This window comes from Macaca fascicularis, chromosome 14 (assembly GCF_037993035.2).
Source record: "Macaca fascicularis isolate 582-1 chromosome 14, T2T-MFA8v1.1".
Classification (NCBI taxonomy): Eukaryota; Metazoa; Chordata; class Mammalia; order Primates; family Cercopithecidae; genus Macaca; species Macaca fascicularis.
Genome location: NC_088388.1, coordinates 58,167,701 through 58,185,102, shown reverse-complemented (window position 1 = coordinate 58,185,102; position 17,402 = coordinate 58,167,701). Strand labels below are relative to the sequence as shown.

At 38.7% G+C, this 17,402-nt stretch overlaps 1 protein-coding gene across 1 annotated transcript; it reads right to left on the bottom strand.

The window, feature by feature from the left end:
• Positions 1–1,938: 1,938 nt before the first annotated feature.
• OVCH2 (ovochymase 2) lies at positions 1,939–9,534 on the bottom strand. Its single transcript, XM_045371459.3, has 7 exons — positions 9,447–9,534; positions 7,708–7,817; positions 6,840–6,931; positions 4,974–5,146; positions 4,532–4,627; positions 4,140–4,291; positions 1,939–3,327 (listed from the first exon to the last, which is right to left on the bottom strand). The coding sequence occupies exons 1-7, from the start codon at positions 9,532–9,534 to the stop codon at positions 3,130–3,132; spliced, it is 909 nt and encodes a 302-aa protein (XP_045227394.2). The 3' UTR covers positions 1,939–3,129.
• Positions 9,535–17,402: the final 7,868 nt, after the last annotated feature.

Here is a 17,402-nt window from a genome sequence, read left to right as displayed (position 1 = left end):
CATTCATACACTCCGTTTCAGATGTCATCTCTACATTTCTGAACTTCAGACCTGATTTTTTATGACGGTTTCTTAGATGTCTCCCTCAGAACTCAATATGCTACAAATAGAATTCCTTGGGTCAGCAAAACTGCCCCCACTTCTGATTTTATTATTGTTGTGCACCCTTTTCTTAGTCTCTAGTGCTCAAAACTTTGATACTATCTTCTCCTCCTCCTTCTTCCTTACAACCTTTCATCTAATTGGCTCCCAATCCTCATTTCTTGTTTCTATTCCTTCCTTTTCATTCTGTGGACATTGCCTTGGTTCAAGCCTTCATTTGTTGTCTCTCAAACTAATGCAGAATTTCATACGTCCATGCATTTGTCCCCTCACAACCCATCCCCTACATGCTGTTCTTATGCTATTATAGTTCAAATCTGCTTATCTAATTAATCAGCTTTCTATTACTCAATCATATCCAAACTTTTTTGGCTGGCATTTTAAGTTTCCATAGTTTGATCTCAAGTTATGTTTCTATTCTTCTCCCTTATAAATCCTCATCACATGCCCTATGCTTTTGTTGCTTTAGCTGATTTATGCCCTATATTTTTTTGTCTTCATCCTTAAGATCCTTCCTTTAATAAGGATGATTCCTTGAGCTGGAATATTTTTCTTTACCCATATTCCATTTCCACTTGACAAAATCCTACTCCTCCTTCAAGGTGCAGCTTCAAAGATGTCTGTGCATCAGAGCTCCCCTGTGAGTTTATTTGTTTTCAACTAGAAGCAGCTTCTCACTCCTCTGAGCTCTCAGGGTACTATTTTTCTTTTCTTTTCTTTTTTTTTTTTTTGAGACAGAGTCTGGCTCTGTCACCCAGGCTGGAGTGCAGTGGCGGATCTCTGCTCACTGCAAGCTCCGCCTTCCGGGTTCCTGCCATTCTCCTGCCTCAGCCTCCCAAGTAGCTGGGACTACAGGCGCCCGCCACCGCGCCTGGCTAATTTTTTGTATTTTTAGTAGAGACGGGGTTTCACCGTGGTCTCGATCTCCTGACCTTGTAATCCACCCGCCTCGGCCTCCCAAAGTGCTGGGATTACAGGCGTGAGCCACCGCGCCCGGCTCAGGGTACTATTTTTCTATATTGCTCTTTGTAGATCTTTCCACAGGTTCAAAGAACCACTGATGATTTGAACTAAAATGTCTTAGAGACCATCTGGCCCATACCATTTTCTTTATGGATGAGGGCCAGAGTTAGGAAAAGACTCACCCAAAGTCACAGAGTGAATTCATTGCAGGATCGCAACGGAACAAAGGGGATGAGACCCTATATAAGTAGGGACACTTTCAGGGCAAGGCATGTAGCTTACTGACCACATCTGCACTGCCTTGCCCTGTTTCCCTGAGTCTCTGATTCCAAGCTAGTGTTTGGCAAAGGTTGACTGAATTCGGACAGAGCTCTGGATTGCTAAGAAATGAAATGGGAGGGCAACTGGGGCTTCTGCCGGGCATGGGCTTGCCTGGACTGGCTGGGAATGGCTGTAGGTGCTCCAGGTGGTAGTTTTAGACCTACTGAGCATGGAGCGCTCTTGGAGAGGAAGACTTTAGGAACTGACATTCAGAAGTGCTACATGTTAATTTGTGCTCCCGATGGAGCAGCCTGCAAGGAATACCCACCTCTGGAGCTCTTTCTCTGATTACCTGGGAAAGAAAAAGAAAGATGCAATTGAAAGCCTGTGGTATCCTGAACAATACTTCAAGAAGTTAGCATCTCCTTGGCACAGAAGAGATTTTTAAGTCAATATGCAACTAATAAAAATCTAATCTGTGGAAAGAAGGGAAGGGATAAATGGATAAAGTAGGAAAGGGGCTCTGGTGTTTTAAAATGATTTAATTCTCTTTATTGAGTGGGCTAATAAGAAACAGTAATTAACTGGAGATTTCACAGAGCAAGGGGGTCATTTTACATAAGAACAGAGGCTAGAGATGGAAATAATTTGTCCATAACTATAAAAGAGTTGCTGGGTTAAATAGGTAAAACTTTGAGGGCTCAGATACCTGCCACTGTACAATACACTTGAAAACAAACTCAAATTCTTACTAAACTTAATTTAAATTAACTTCTTTAGAAAAGGATAAAGGCGTTTTTGAGGTTGGAAGCCACCAGATAAGAAAACAATTAAGTTGGATTTGGAGGTAGCAAAGAAGTTGCAATGAGCTCACTAGTCAGTCTATCATAAGGGTATACACTTGTCCCTCAATGTTTGTGGGGGGTTGGTTTCAGAACCCTTGCAGATACCAAAAATCTGAGGATGCCCAAATCCTTAAACGGCATAGTATTTGCAGATAACCTAGGCATGTCTTCCCCTATGCAGCACTCTAAATTGTCTCTGGAGTACTTGCGATACCTAAGACAATGAAAATGCTATGTAAGTAGTTGTTATACTGTACTTTTAAAAATTTGTATTGTCATTATTATTGTATTGTTATTTTTATCATTTTATTTTTCTCTAAATATTTTTGATCCACAGTTGGTTGAATCTGCTGATGTGGAACCTGCAGATATGGAGGCCTGGCTGCATGTACATCCTGGCTTTCTCAGACTTACTATACCTGGATCTATGCCAGGGATTCTCAATGTGGGTACTATTAACCTTTTGGGTGGGATCATTCTTTGTTGTGGGAGGCTGTCCTGTACTTTGTAGGATGTTTAGCAGCATCCAAGGCCCCTATCCACTGGACACCAGAGCCACTCCTCAGCCCTGCCAGTTGTGACAATAAAAATGTCTCCTGATACTGTCCCTGGGGGCAAAATTGCCCCTGGTTGATAACTACTGATCTGTTATAGTTTGCTGGATTTTGTTGAGAAGTAAGTGGTGAAAGCATATGATCAACTGAGATAGTTTCAATTAAAGGCCAGTTTGAGAAAGTCTAGGATAGATGGATTCATTTTTCATTGAAAATTTGCATGCTGCTCCACATACCATATTTTACTCTTGTTTTATTCAGACTTGGTAAATCTCACAATCCTTGTGTGCTACACTGAGAACAGAGGTAGAGCCTGTCTGTTCAGGTGTTCTGATTTGCCAAGACTCAGATGATGCTCTCTCTGACCCTAGCAGAATGGCAGCTTCTTAACCTTGTGTGATGGCTTAGTTACCAGCTTGGATGTGTTTGTGGATCCAGGGAAGCACTTTACTAAGGTCCGTGAAGATCCCAGGGGATCCTTGATCATTTTTCCTCACATTGTTTCTCCAGCCTCGACCACAGCCCAAACCCCAGGAAGTCACACCAGCCAGAGTCCAGGCCCCCTTTTTATTCCGGCACATGAGTGAACCTCCTGAATCTCCCTGCAGAGGGAAAAAGCCTCTGTTAGCACCACTGTCAGTGTCTATGCCCCAAAGTGCTCACTTTTTCCTCACAACGATGCTGGAGGAGGATCAATGTCATTTCTTCACTTCTAATAATTTAGACTCAGGGTCCTGTGTCTGAAGATCCCAGCACAATTCCCATATGATCCTCAAATATCACTGGAACCCAACAATCCCACCTCCCTTTTCCTCATGGATGGCTTTCATCAAAGTAGCAGACTTTCTTCTTTCTCTTATCTCACGCTGCAGACTCAGAGAAGTCTTGGCCAGCAGTGAGACTGACTTCAGGCCTTGGTTAGTAGGAAGAATGGAGGCAAAGTGTAAAGTTTCCAACGTCCACAAACTGGAAACTTCTAAATAGAAAAGAGTCAGCCATCCTTCAGGAATGGGAGAACCCTGAGTTCATTCTTGGCATTATCTCTGTTATTTGGTCTTTTGGAAAAAGCAGAAGACTTCTTTTAAATCACACTTTCTGCTAAAAACAGATTGTTTCCACTGTCCCTTTATTTTGACCTAACCTCCCTTGGTACTCCTAACCCTTCTTTCCAGATTCCTGCCTTACCTGGGATCAGTCTTCCTGCAGCCTGATTAGGGAAATGGTTTGGATCTACCATTTTTCTCATACTCTTAACTATTTGACCCCTATAGCTTCTTCAAGACTATTCTTTATTCTACCTCTCCAATATACTTTCTAATTAAATTAAATTTCACTGAAATTTAAGAAAACTAGAAGAAAACAAAACCAAGGGAAGCCTTGCCTGGGGCCTGACAGCCCCACAGCTCCCACCCACCTGACATGCGTCTCTCCCTCCATCAGGAAAGCCTGTGCAAAGAAAGGTCTTCCCACTGATGGGCCTCTTTAGTGTTAACAGAGCTGCCACACACTCTTCCCAGGTCAAAATAGGCAGATTCACTTCCTGCAAGACTTGTGAGAGGACGCCATCTGAAAAACATAGAGATGGAAGCCCCAGCAGGAACTCTTTCACCCTTTCTGAGTTGAAGATGCATCATTTGTGTTTGTGTCACTTGGAAAGACTTGAATTTCTAAGTACAATGTGGCATTCTCTATCTTTAAAAATGTATGCACAATTGTCTTTAAAAAATTGATTAAAAATTCCATTTTCTGATTACCCATCAGAAAGTTCTGACCTCTGCCTAAGAGGAATGGCACACAAGTTCTTACCTTCAGTTAAGCGGCCCCAGCCTGCAGTTGTACAAGTAAAACCAGCCTCAAATTGCTCCCGCAGCTCTGGAAGACATATGGGTCCCACAAAATGGTCTGAAGAAAAGAGCAAGGTAGGGCTTGTCTTATTCATGGAGGAGAGGACACTATAAAGCCACTTACCAGTTGGTATCCAGGTGGTCCCCTAAAGACCTCATAAGAGTTGTGATAGCTTTGCCTGGCACCTCCAGGGGTTACTTGTCAGATCAAGAAAACCCTCTCCTGACTCCATGTAATGCTATCTCCAGAACCACAAGCAAAAAGAGTTTCAGGTAGGACCCCCAAGCCCAAATCCCTGTCTCAAAGTGCATGACCCAGAACATATACTGCAGAAAATGTGCTATGGCACAGAGGTTATAGAGAATTTGGGGTAGACAATTCAACACGATCCTCAAATGTTTACCAAATTGGAAGGCTCCAGCCATCTTTAAAAGGGCAATATCATAGTCCATTGGTTTCTTGGTGGAGAAATGTGGATGTATGATGACAGTTTCAATAGTAAGAGTTTGCTCTCCCGGCTCTATCTGGCTTAAGTCATATTCTCCAGCAGTAACATTCAAAGTTGACACAATGTTTCTATGGAAAGCAAACAGTAAAATGAATGAATTTCATTGTGCTTCTGAATACAGTTGCAATGGTTGACACACTGGCTTCTTTAAAATGATATGGATAAATAATATGGGGTGTAAGGCTGCTGAGCAGAGAAAGTGAGAATAATTCCAGCACTGTTAGAAAAAAATTCAGAGATTCCAACTTCCAGTAGAGGACTAGTGAAGAGTGGGTTCATATAGAGCCAAGGATATGATGAATTTAATACTTTGCAATGCTATTTGAAAATATCTAGAGAGGCACATACATTGTAGTTCAGGTCTCTACAGCTATAGGGGAGTTTATTCAGCTACCCTGGGAGGTTGACCTGACCTAATATCAGTGAGATCCTTTTGGAATGATTTGTGATTCCCAGTAAGTATGCTACTTCAATGTCAGAGATCCTATGCTTAGTGTATATTATAAAGCACAGACTGTGTTATAACTAACTAATGTTATCTGAAAGGAACTTGGTGGGATGCATTAAGATAGATAGAGACTTCAGCCTGCCATCGTTTGAGACCCTTCATTCCCAGAAGTGATGCTTCTATACAAAATCGAAAAAGGCATGTTTTCTCTGGGTATACTTCCCTGACTCTTGGCCAAATTAGGTACCTAACTTAACACATAATGCCTCTCTTACCTACCACTTGCCACATTGCTGTGAGATGATTGGTTGACTCTTTTTAAAAGAAAAGTCAAGTCTCTGGGGGCAGAAATCATGTCTTAGTCATTTTGGTATCTTTGGTATCTAGCACAAAGTAAACATCCAGGAAATGTTTGCAGACTTGAAATGAAAGAATGACTATATGGGAACATGATCTTGATTACAGCCTAGTACATGCCCAGAACATAGCCAATAATAGGATATTTGGATAACACAAGAAAGTGGGTAAAGGGAAGTTGTTGGGTTGAATCCCAGAGAGGCAGGATCAATGGGAAAGAAGACAGGGAGCCTACTTTCTATTTTACTGGACCCCCTTTGTTTTCTTTTATCCATTTCTTCAGATGCATAATGAACTAGATATTTTTTCACTGAAATTTAAGAAAACTGGAAGAGAACTCTCACAAATCCTTCTTTATAATGCTCTTTTTTCTGATTTGGATACTATTATTAACTTCCAGTTATTTTAAGTAAAAACGAATTTTGCCTCTGAAAAGAATATGTGGCCGGGCGCGGTGGCTCAAGCCTGTAATCCCAGCACTTTGGGAGGCCGAGACGGGTGGATCACAAGGTCAGGAGATTGAGACCATCCTGGTGAACACAGTGAAACCCCGTCTCTACTAAAACTACAAAAAACTAGCCGGGCGAGGTGGCGGGCGCCTGTAGTCCCAGCTACTCAGGAGGCTGAGGCAGGAGAATGGCGTGAGCCCGGGAGGCGGAGCTTGCAGTGAGCTGAGATCAGGCCACTGCACTCCAGCCTGGGCGACAGAGCGAGACTCCGTCTCAAAAAAAAAAAAAAAAAAAAAAAAAAAAGAAAAGAAAAGAATATGTGTCATTGACCAAGTGCCACCTGACAATGTCACCCAGCCCCATTTGTGTCATGCAATTAGGATGTTCCTCTATTAAAGCAGTACTCACCCATCACACAGGTCCATGTCTTAATAGAGCTATTGCTGATAATTCCAAAGGAGAGGAAATGGTGGTCTGATCTTCACCCATGGGCTAGGCCTTTCTTACCTGTTTGCAACGCAGTGAGCCGCCGTGATCACCCACTGTGGCGAGACTATGCTTCCTCCACAAATATGCTTCTGTCTTTGTTTCAGAGACACCTAAAATGCAAATACCTTAAACGAAAGCAAGTTCATGCTCTGGGATCCCCCTAAACATGGTGATGAAGCCTATTCTCAAAACCAGACTCAGATATCTCACTCGTAAATATCAAGAATCATGAACTGTGAGAATGTAAGTTCACACACTACCGCTCAGAAAGAAGAGTGGTGCTGGCAACCCTGGTCTAGATGAGAGGTAGTTAATTTGAGATGATTGGCTGTAAGTATGTGTCAACAGAGGTAGTAGTTAGAAGTGTTGGGATGTATTTACTTATTTTTATAACACTGTTGACGCAGACCTGTTGCTCTAACAATATGAACAGTGTCTGTGAATGAAGACAAAAGAGTATAAGATATAGCAGAGTCTAGCTGAAGAGGTTTGGAAGAAAGGCAAGGTGAGGGCTGGGGAGCCTTTCAACACATGCTCCAATTTCTCTAAGCCTCTTAGGAAAATTGTTTGGATCTACCACTTTTCTCATACTCCTAACTCTTTGACTCCTATAGCTTCTTCAAGCCTCTTCTTTATCCTACCGCTCCAATATACATTCTAATTTTTGCTTATCCTATTTGCGATATTTGACTTGATTCTAAAATGATTTACTATATACAAGTAAATACTTTTTCTTATGACATTCATCACATGCCATGATGACTATTCTGTGTCTTTCAACCCAACTAGGCTGTAGGCTCCTCAAAGATATAAACTTAACCTTAGAAATATCTATAACCATAAAATCTAGCACAGTTCCTGATGCATAGAAGTCCTTGAGACTCACTTGCCAGGGATAGGAACCCTTCTCCACTTGGCTTCCTCCAAGAATGCGACTGAAAATGTTAAAATAATTCCGAGGCTGTACCTTAACCAGACTCCGCCCACAACTGGGAGCTGAGAAAAAAACGAAACAAACATTAAATGATTAGATAGCTTCTAGGATTGAGGTAATATCTTCACTATTTCACCCATGAAACTGAGTCTGAGACTATAGTGTATGGTGCCCAGCACACAGTCAGATATCAGTAAATCTTTATTGGATTTAATTCTTTTGAGGAATGGAAAGTGACAGGTTATTTAAGGAGAGTGGAGTGAAGTGTCCTGATTCACAAGTCGGTACTTGGATAGAGGTTTGCTAGGTAATAGAAGAAAAACCTCTTTTCTCTTTATGTAAAATATTTTATCCCTGAAAAAGTTGTTTTTATTTCTTTGCCCTCAATGGGTTTTCTGACTCCTCAGCCAAGGGATAGGCTAGATTAAGGATGTTTACCACCACCTGGTAACTCAAGGATGGCACATCTTCTGTCCCTCCTGGAGGTCATCCTTTTCCATATTTCGAAGGAGGATTAGAACTAGCCTTGCCTCATAATCACCATGCTTCACTGCCTACCTAAGTTCTGTAATTCTTATTCCTAAGCTTGCAGATCACCTCAACTAGGAAGTCTTCCTTGATTTCCTCAAAGTGGGGTTGCCTCTCCCCTGTGTTCTGTAGCATGCTTTCTTCACCCCTTTTATAGTTCTTGTCATGCAGAATTGTGATAATGAATTATTTGCCTCCATCATTGGACGATGAACTACTCGAGGGAAAAAAACATTGCCTTATTCACCTCTGCATTTCTAAGGTTTAGCTTAATTCTTGGCATAAGTAAGCACTTAGAAACACTGGGTGGACGAACAAATGATTTTTCTTGAGAACACATCCTTAAGAGCATAGCTATTTTGATCAACATGTTAAAGTATTCAAAGCTCTTTCATACAGCTTCTCGTTTAATGCCACTCTATGCCTATAAATGAAACACTGTTATCCCCACATTGCAGATGAGAAAACTAAGAATCAAGGAGATGCACAGCTGAATAATGGCAGAGCATGAATGTAACAATAAGTGTTTTGATCCTGAACCCAATGCCAGGATGACATTGGATCAAAAGCTTATTTTCTAACTGTTTCAGTCAAATGAGTCATAAATACTTTAAATACAAAATTTACAATTTCCGGAATTCACTAAAGTCAGAAAACATGTTGATTCTCAGGGCTGGCACAAGTCTGACCAAGGAGAAGTCTGCCAAGAACTGTTTTCAGTTTAAGTTAGTTGAAAGGGAAAAAAAGACCATTTACAATATACTACAGTGAACATACTTCATATTTCTCAGCAAGATGATTTTGCAAAAGATTAAAAATGCTTCCAAATCCATGCTGATTTCCAGACTTTGCTCTATGAATGAAGATGGGATTATGTAATGGGTCCAAGTAAGTGAACAATCTCAGTTCACTTAGGGAAACTAAGTGAAGAAAACAGGGATTGTTCACTTAATTGGATACATTAGTTGCGTTCTATAAATGTTTCACCCTGTGTCCTATGCTGATTGCAGGAGATAAGTCCGAAATAATTGTTTAAAAACAATTAGATAACCAAAATATATTTGCTTCTCCTATTTTCCCAAAGAAACATGGAGTGGAGTTGTGATGTCCATTGTCATCAAAGTTTCAGACAAAGGTAATTATAGAGTTCATTTGAAACTTACCTTTGGGGAGCAAAAGAGTTGCAGATTTACCTTGTTTGAAAAAGACTATTCCTAGTAGTAAAATCAGCTTGTTCCTGCTTATAAGCATTTTGAGACTCACAGTTTTCCCCTGAAATTTTAGAGAGACGACAGCAAAGAAAAATAGGAAGCCTTGGGAGACCAGCAATAAGCCAATTTAAAACAAGTTTATTCATTAACCAAGACTTGGTATATCAAGCATGTCCATCTGATGTTTCTGAATGTAGTGTTTCGCTAAGATCTTTTGCAAGATGTGGAGAAACAACCACAGAAGCAAAATCTTGATCAAACAATATTACATATCCTGTTACACCTACATCAATTAGTTGATTCCTCCAGAGTGTATCTGGCTAGCAAAGTGGTTAGCATGTAAGGTTTGCATTTGCGAACATTACTTGCTCCTTTGTAGAGCTTACTACTTTCTATAAAAAGATTGACTATCAAAGTTGTCCTTGTTTACAAGGGTACACGTCCCTACTTTTTTGCAAACGACCCATCCAAATGTATATAATTTTTTTTTGGTTAGAGTCGGAGTTTCATCATGTTGCCCAGGCTGATCTCAAATTCCTGGGCTCAAGGGATCTGCCTGCCTCATCCTCCCAAAGGTCTGGGATTACAAGTATAAGCCACCACGCCCTGCCAATATTCTAAAATATTTTTATTTATCTTATTTTGCAAATGTAACTATGCGATTATTATAAACATATGTTGGTGAAGGAGAGAAGTGGAAAGATACTTGGGTGTCACACTGAGGAAGCCCTGCTATTAGAAAGTCATCTAGGATACTGTCCATTGGGGCATTTGTGACTCTGCATTCCCCTATCATTTTTGTATTTATAGAAGGAAAACACTAAATCTCCTTTACTTCTATGCTTGGTAGATGTTTGAGGAAGTAAAGTGGCTATGATGACCTGTACATCCTCCTCTTTCCTCAATGAGTTTTGGGCACATGGTCAGTGTGTGAGAAATATTTGTAGGATTGTCAATGCCATCTATGACCACATAGAAATATAACATTTTTCTGTCAACTTTTATAAGTTACCCACTAAAAATAACAAATGTCAACCCAAAAACTCTTAATTTCCTTTTGGCAACTTTTATCTTTGTACAAAAAAAAGTATGAAAATACAACACATACAGATAATATAAATGCAAAACAGAGAAGTTGTAAAACCTAACATTTGTAAGCACTACATGTTTAGGTACACTAATCTAGACTGTAGCCTTATGGAAAGAAACGAAACTCAAACCTCTATTGAGGCTTTGTCTACAACTACTGTAATCCTGATGCCAAGCATTTTTGGCTATTAGTATGGGGTGATAGCCCCAAGAGGTAATCAATCAATGTCTAAGCCCTAAACAAAGTCTCAATCTTCCTTTGACAGCAAGCTCTCTTTAGATTGCTATTGTGTTTTATCAATCACTTTTAAGAGCAACTTGACTAGGAATATGACCTTTCTGATCCCAAATTCACTATATTCTGTCTAAAAGTTGGTACTGCTAATGTCAAAAGTGCAGAAAGACCTAGCGTGGGCCTAGGATGCACCAAACTTGACAAGCCTAAACTAGGCACATAGCATAGGACAATAAAATTTGACTCTATACTGAAAAAATGATGAGTTTTCCTCTGTAATGTGGGAGTGGAGCATTTTTATTGATTGTCACACAGAAATATGATGAGCTCTTGCTTACTCCTTAATTTCAGGAGAGGATATTTGCTTCAAGCTCTTGCATCACCACAACTGTCAATACACATCAACACACTCTTCACCACATGAAGCTGGTCATTAAGAGTTTGTTACTTTCATCTCTTAAGGGGCTAAAATGTGGCCCCCTTGCTGTTAAAATATTTGCTCTTCATAGGTGGTGCAGCAGGTTCTAAGACACTACGTTTTTGTAAGGCCAGCTATTCAACCGTCCCAGAGTTTGGATAGGAACTATAATAACTGTACATTGTAGTTACTTACAGAGAGGACTATATTAAAGTGTTGCTTGGCATGGTAGTATAAAATCAATTTTTTATACATGAAACTATTAAATCTTTTAAAGGGGAAAAAAATCTCTCTTGGGAATTTTGGACCAAAGTCTGCACCAAACACGGATTTGGGATTCAAATATATTGTTTTCTCTGTCCGTATATCCCCAAGTTGAGAAATTAGTATCAAAATTTATCCTGAAAGCAAAACTCTCTGTCTTCACAGATGATATGATTCTATACCTAGAAAATCCCAGGTCTACCTGTTTCATTTAGTTGTTATATCTTCTGTTTTTCTTAAAACCATAACTTTCTTCTCTCTTTTTATTTGTGCAATTATTTTTGTTGAAAGAATTGGTTATTTAGTCCTTTAGCATTTTCTACATTCTGTATTTTATTGATTGCAGAGCTGTGACTTTAATGTGTTCCTATAACCCTGTGATATAATCCATAGCTAATGATTATAACTTCTGTATTGTACCTTCCAATGAAAAGAGAATGACTACAGTATGAGGAATTCCCTCTCTCTTTTTTCAGATTTTTCCATCAAAACCTTTCACCTTCTGACAGACCTCAGAACACCTCCAACTTTGTTGCTGTGTCTTCCTGGATCAATCCTCACATTTGAGGTTCAAAAAACCTTCATAATTTTGACAGCCTCAATTTTGATCAACAGTGCCATAAACACTCACCACCAGGAATATTCTCAGCCACCCCCAGGGGCCCAGAGAAAGTAACAGAATGTACTGTCTGGTAGACAGTCCCAGGAACTGGGTTTCTCGACCTGTCTGCTTCTCATTCTCCCTGAAGTTTCCAGCCACCTGGAATTGCCCTGCTCCATGGGCCCAAATGTCCCCTCACATCTCCCTCCCAGGGGAAAACACCAACTGGTTCTTACTTGGAATAAATTGGAGTGGGTCTACTCCAGAACTTTTTCAGCAGTTTTCTCCTAACGGGGATGTGAGGTTGTGGTTCTTTCCTTAATTGAATTCCATCTACTTTTTAATCTTTCTAGGAATATTCATAATTTGGGACCACTAAAAGTGCTTTCCTTTTTCAGGTTTTCCAGCACTGCTATGAGTTCATTTATTTAATACATTCTTCTTATCATAAATTTGGAGCAGGAGCAGGACACACCGTATGTTCTCAGGCTGCCCACTTAATCCAATCCCTAAGTGGGAATCACTGAATCCTCCTTTATAAAAACCTGCATATTCCCTGTTGCAACTAATAGATGACACTAAAGGCAAATGCAAGGTAAGTTGAAGTGTAAAATAATTAAGAACAATATGAGAATGCCTCAAGGATAATCAAACACAATAAGGGTATTTTTTAAAAATAAATTTTAAAAGGGAAGAGATGATTTGGAACTGAGGGATGCTGTGAATTGTGCAAAGGAAGGAGCACCTTGCCCCTTCTCACCATTTGAGTCTTAGAATAGAAATGAGAGTACTCCAGAAAGAAGTTTAGTTATACCCAGGAATTTCAGGAATACTGGGGTAAGGAAGAGTGGGGAAGTTCCTATACATACTAAGCACAGGAGATAGATAGCAAAGAAACAAACTTAAGCAAAAGTGAGCTGGCCAGGAATGAGAGGGAATAGAAGGAAAATCGTGTAGGGATTTGTCTGAGTCAGTGTCTGCAAAAGCAAAAAAATTCACACACAGGCATGTAGAAAATAGGGGAAAGGAAGCTGTATAGGAGTCTGTTTGGAAGAGTTATAATTAGCTCCCAAATTCTTGGTGAGAACTTGATGTGTTATGCTTCAGCCTCTGTAGCTTGTCTCCAAGATACCAGTTTTTATGAAGACAAAATTTTCATGGTATGATGGAGAAAGGAAGTTAACAGGAGATGTAGATGAGTGAGAACAGCCAGAAAAAAAGAGGTAGTTTAGGACAATAAAAAAGGTAACTCTTACAATTATGAAGTGGTGAAGGAGGCCAGTTGAGAAGATAAATTTAGCAAATGCATCTTTCTTTCTTTCTTTTGTGTCAATTTTGAAGCTAGTGATTGGTGGAAGCCAAAAAGAAAAAGACAAAATTGAACCAAATCCTCCGACCTGCCAGAGAAAAATAAAAAGCATGCAGAAAAAGTGACAAGGGCTTAGATGACATGATAGCATCATAGAAAGGGTAGGGCATCAATAATTTTTTAAAAAACCATAAATTGAAATCAAGACTGCAACACTTACTAATAGTGTAGCCTTGGGCAAGTCCGTCAAGCCATTAGATCCTTGTATTCCTCATATGTAAAATATAGATAACAGCATATGGGGTAATTCTTTGGTAGTTAGTGAAATGATACCCATGGGGACTGTTTAGACTGTGATGTGTTACATGATTTCACAATAACACTAGAAAAATTAATAATCTTCGGAAGATGCATGGGACCAACACTAATGACTATTCAGCAGTCTTTGAAACGATTAATAAAGAAAAATAATCACTGGGTATGGTGGCTCATGCCTATAATCCCAGCACATTAGGAGGCCGAGGCAGGAGGAATACTTCAGCCCAAGAGTTCAAGACTGCCACCATTGCACTCCAGTCTGGGTGACAGAGATCCTGTCTCAAATAAGTAAATAAATAAACAAACAAACAAATAAATAAATAGAAGAAAAGAAAAAAGAAAATGAATCCAGCATTTATCACAACTTTTCTTTTACTTTTTTTTTTCTCTTTCTTTCTTTCTTTTTTTTTTTTTTTGAGACAATGTTTCACTGTTGTTGCCCAGGCTAGAGTTTAATGATGCGATCTTGGCTCACCGCAACCTCCACCTCCCAGGTTCAAGTGATTCTCCTGCCTCAGCCTCCCGAGTAGCTGGGATTACAGGCATGCACCACCACACCTGGCTAATTTTTGTATTTTCACTAGAGATGGGGTTTTGCCATGTTGGCCAGGCTGGTCTCAAGCTCCTGACCTCAGGTGATCCACCCGCCTGGGCCTCCCAAAGTGCTGGGATTACAGGAATGAGCCACTGCGCCCGGCCAGTAATTTCCTGAGGATTTCACAAGCAAGATGGGCAATGGTAAGAACAGGATGAGAGGTAAAGATATGCTAAGATTCTTAACTAATTTAAAGTCAGGATTTATAAACAAATTAATTATAGACACTAGTAGAAAATGTAAACAAAGTGTTAGAACCTTAAGAATTATGACTACTGGAAGAATAGAAATATGATGCATAAATTCCATATGGTTAAAGTAGTAAAAAGAAGATTGATTCAATTTAAAGGAAATAATGATAGGAAAACAAACAACAAAAATAACAGTGACAAAGAAAGCATGGTAAATAGAAAACTAAATTATGCACAATGACAACCATTACACTTTTTTTAAAAAAACAAAATTAGTTACATTATAATAGATCATGTTATTCATTGTAAAAAAGTTCAATACTATTAACAGTTTAAGGAATGAATAAATTGCTTTCAGATTATTGCTGGTGGGAAGTAAATTGGCAACGTTACTTTTAAAGGTTTTATTAAAATAAAAAGTGTCATTCACAAGGAAGTCATAGCAGTCTTAAACATTTAAATACCTAATAACACAGTGTTGAAATATTTAAAGAAAAATCTGATAGGAGTATGTGAAACTGAAAAATGTACAATCATAGTGCAAGAGTTTCAGAAATTGATAGATCAAATAAGTAACGAAAAACGTTTGATCTAATAGATTGTTAACATAAAGCACTATGAGTTAAGTTGTGCTAATTTTCTTTGAGGACAATTTGGCAGAATCTATTAGAACTTAAATTGTGCGAACCTTTTGACCCAGGAATACATCCGAGAGAAATGCTGGTACAATGAAGCATTGGTAGGAGTACAGTTAAGTAAATACTAATGAAATGCTTTCATTAAAAGCCTGAAGGATATTAATACATACATGGAATTATCTAAAAAATATTCTTGAATTATAAAAGCAATTTTAGAACAATATAAATGGTAAAAATCACTTATTAAAAAACACATGGAAGTTAGGAACAAGGAAGAGAGTCTTGGGTTATCTGGAAAGAAAGCACTGGATTAGAGATAAATATAAGGTGGAAAAAGGATGAAGTATCTTTAATAACCAGATCTCTACCTCGAGAGTCCAAGATTTCGGGAAAAAAAAATCTACATAAGTGGGGTATGCCAAAGTTAAATTGAAACATAGGTCACCTTCATGTGGAGAAAAGCATTAAGGCTCTTCATGCAGCTCTCTAAGATGCAACTAATTATAAAAAAAAAAAACATGAAAATGCTAAAAAACAAAAATAGTTCCTGGAACCTAGTCATAGCTGCTTCTCAGAGATGGCACAGATGAGTACAGCATAGCCTACAATAATTATGTTGACCCAAATCAAGTTTCAAAACTAATTAGATCTATGCAGTTAAAATAACTGTATACAAATAATGAAGAGAATTAATGAAACCCCTGGAATCTTAATGAATTATCTTGGCCAGCATAATTTTGTATGAATACATAAACACACCTAATTGTCTCAATCTTATTGGATTTTCTCCCATTGGATTTTCAATAAGATGTTAACAAACCTGTGCAGGTCTGGTGTTGAGGTACTTTTGGTCTTTTATTCCAAATGGTCCCAAATCCTGCATAAATAAGCCCTCCTGCACAGAGATGATTCCTGGAGTTTGTCATTATCTTTGGCAGACAACATTCATTATTATTGATATATAAACGTCCTTTGCATTACTAGTAGAAGCTAATAGTTGCAGTTTTAAGTAGATTCTTATTTATGGATTACTCATTCATTGCTATCCATTGCTAGGTGTTTCAACATAAATCGTTTTATTTAAAATAGTGGTCATGTGAGATAAATATTATTATTACTGCATCTCAATTTTAAAAATAAGAAAAAATGAGACTCAGAGGGTTATGTAACTTTCCCAAGATCACTTAGTAAGTGACAGAACTGAAATTTATTTATATAAATTTTGGCTGAAATCTTTCTTTTCTTTTTTAATATTTTCTTTTTTTAAAGTTTTTTTTTTTTTTTAACTTTTACTTTAAGTTCAGGACTATATGTGCAGGTTTGTTGTGTAGGTAAACCTGTGTTATGGGAGTTTGTTATACAGATTATTTCATCACCCAGGTATTAAGCCTAGTATCCATTAGTTATTTTTCCTGCTCCTCTCCCTCCTCTCACCATCCATCCTCCACCCTCCAATAGGCCCCAGTGTGTGTTGTTCCCCTCTATGTGTCCATGTGTTCTTATCATTTAGCTCCACTTATAAATGAGAACTTGCAGTATTTGGTTTTCTGTCCCTGTGTTAGTTTACTAAGAATAATGGCCTCCAGCTCCATCCATGTCCCTGCAAAGAACAAGACTGCATTCTTTTTTATGGCTGCATAGTATTCCATGGTGTATATATACCACATTTTATTTATCCAGTCTATCATTGATGGGCATTTATATTGATTCCATGTCTTTGCAGTTGTGAATAGTGTTGCAATGAACATATGTGTGCACGTATCTTTATAATACAATGATTTATGTTCTCATTACTGGGTATATATCCAAATATATACTTAAACACTATAAGTAGTTGCAGATTAACTGAGCTCCTTCTCTTGATACTGGAAATACCTCAAAACTATAGGTAGTTGCAGATGAGCTCCCTCTCTTTTAAAAAGTTCAAAGGGATGTTGAGACACAATAGAGGGTGGAGACTGGACTGTGAAAACGTAGTTACTTCAATGATTAGTGCTTCCAGTGAGACCAAGTAAATTTTGAATGGACCTGGAGGTGATACTCAGAGTGAGGTGTTTGAAATTGATGTGATGAAGTTGCTAAACTTACTGACAATGACAAAATCTGTTCCATGACCATATGAATGTGTGTGAATAGTAGAAGCCTTTTCTCTCTTTATGTTTTCTTTGTCTCTTTACCCTTTCCCATTTATAATAGAATTGTCTTAAAAATTATCTCTACATATATCGAGAACCACATCAGACAGTGTTA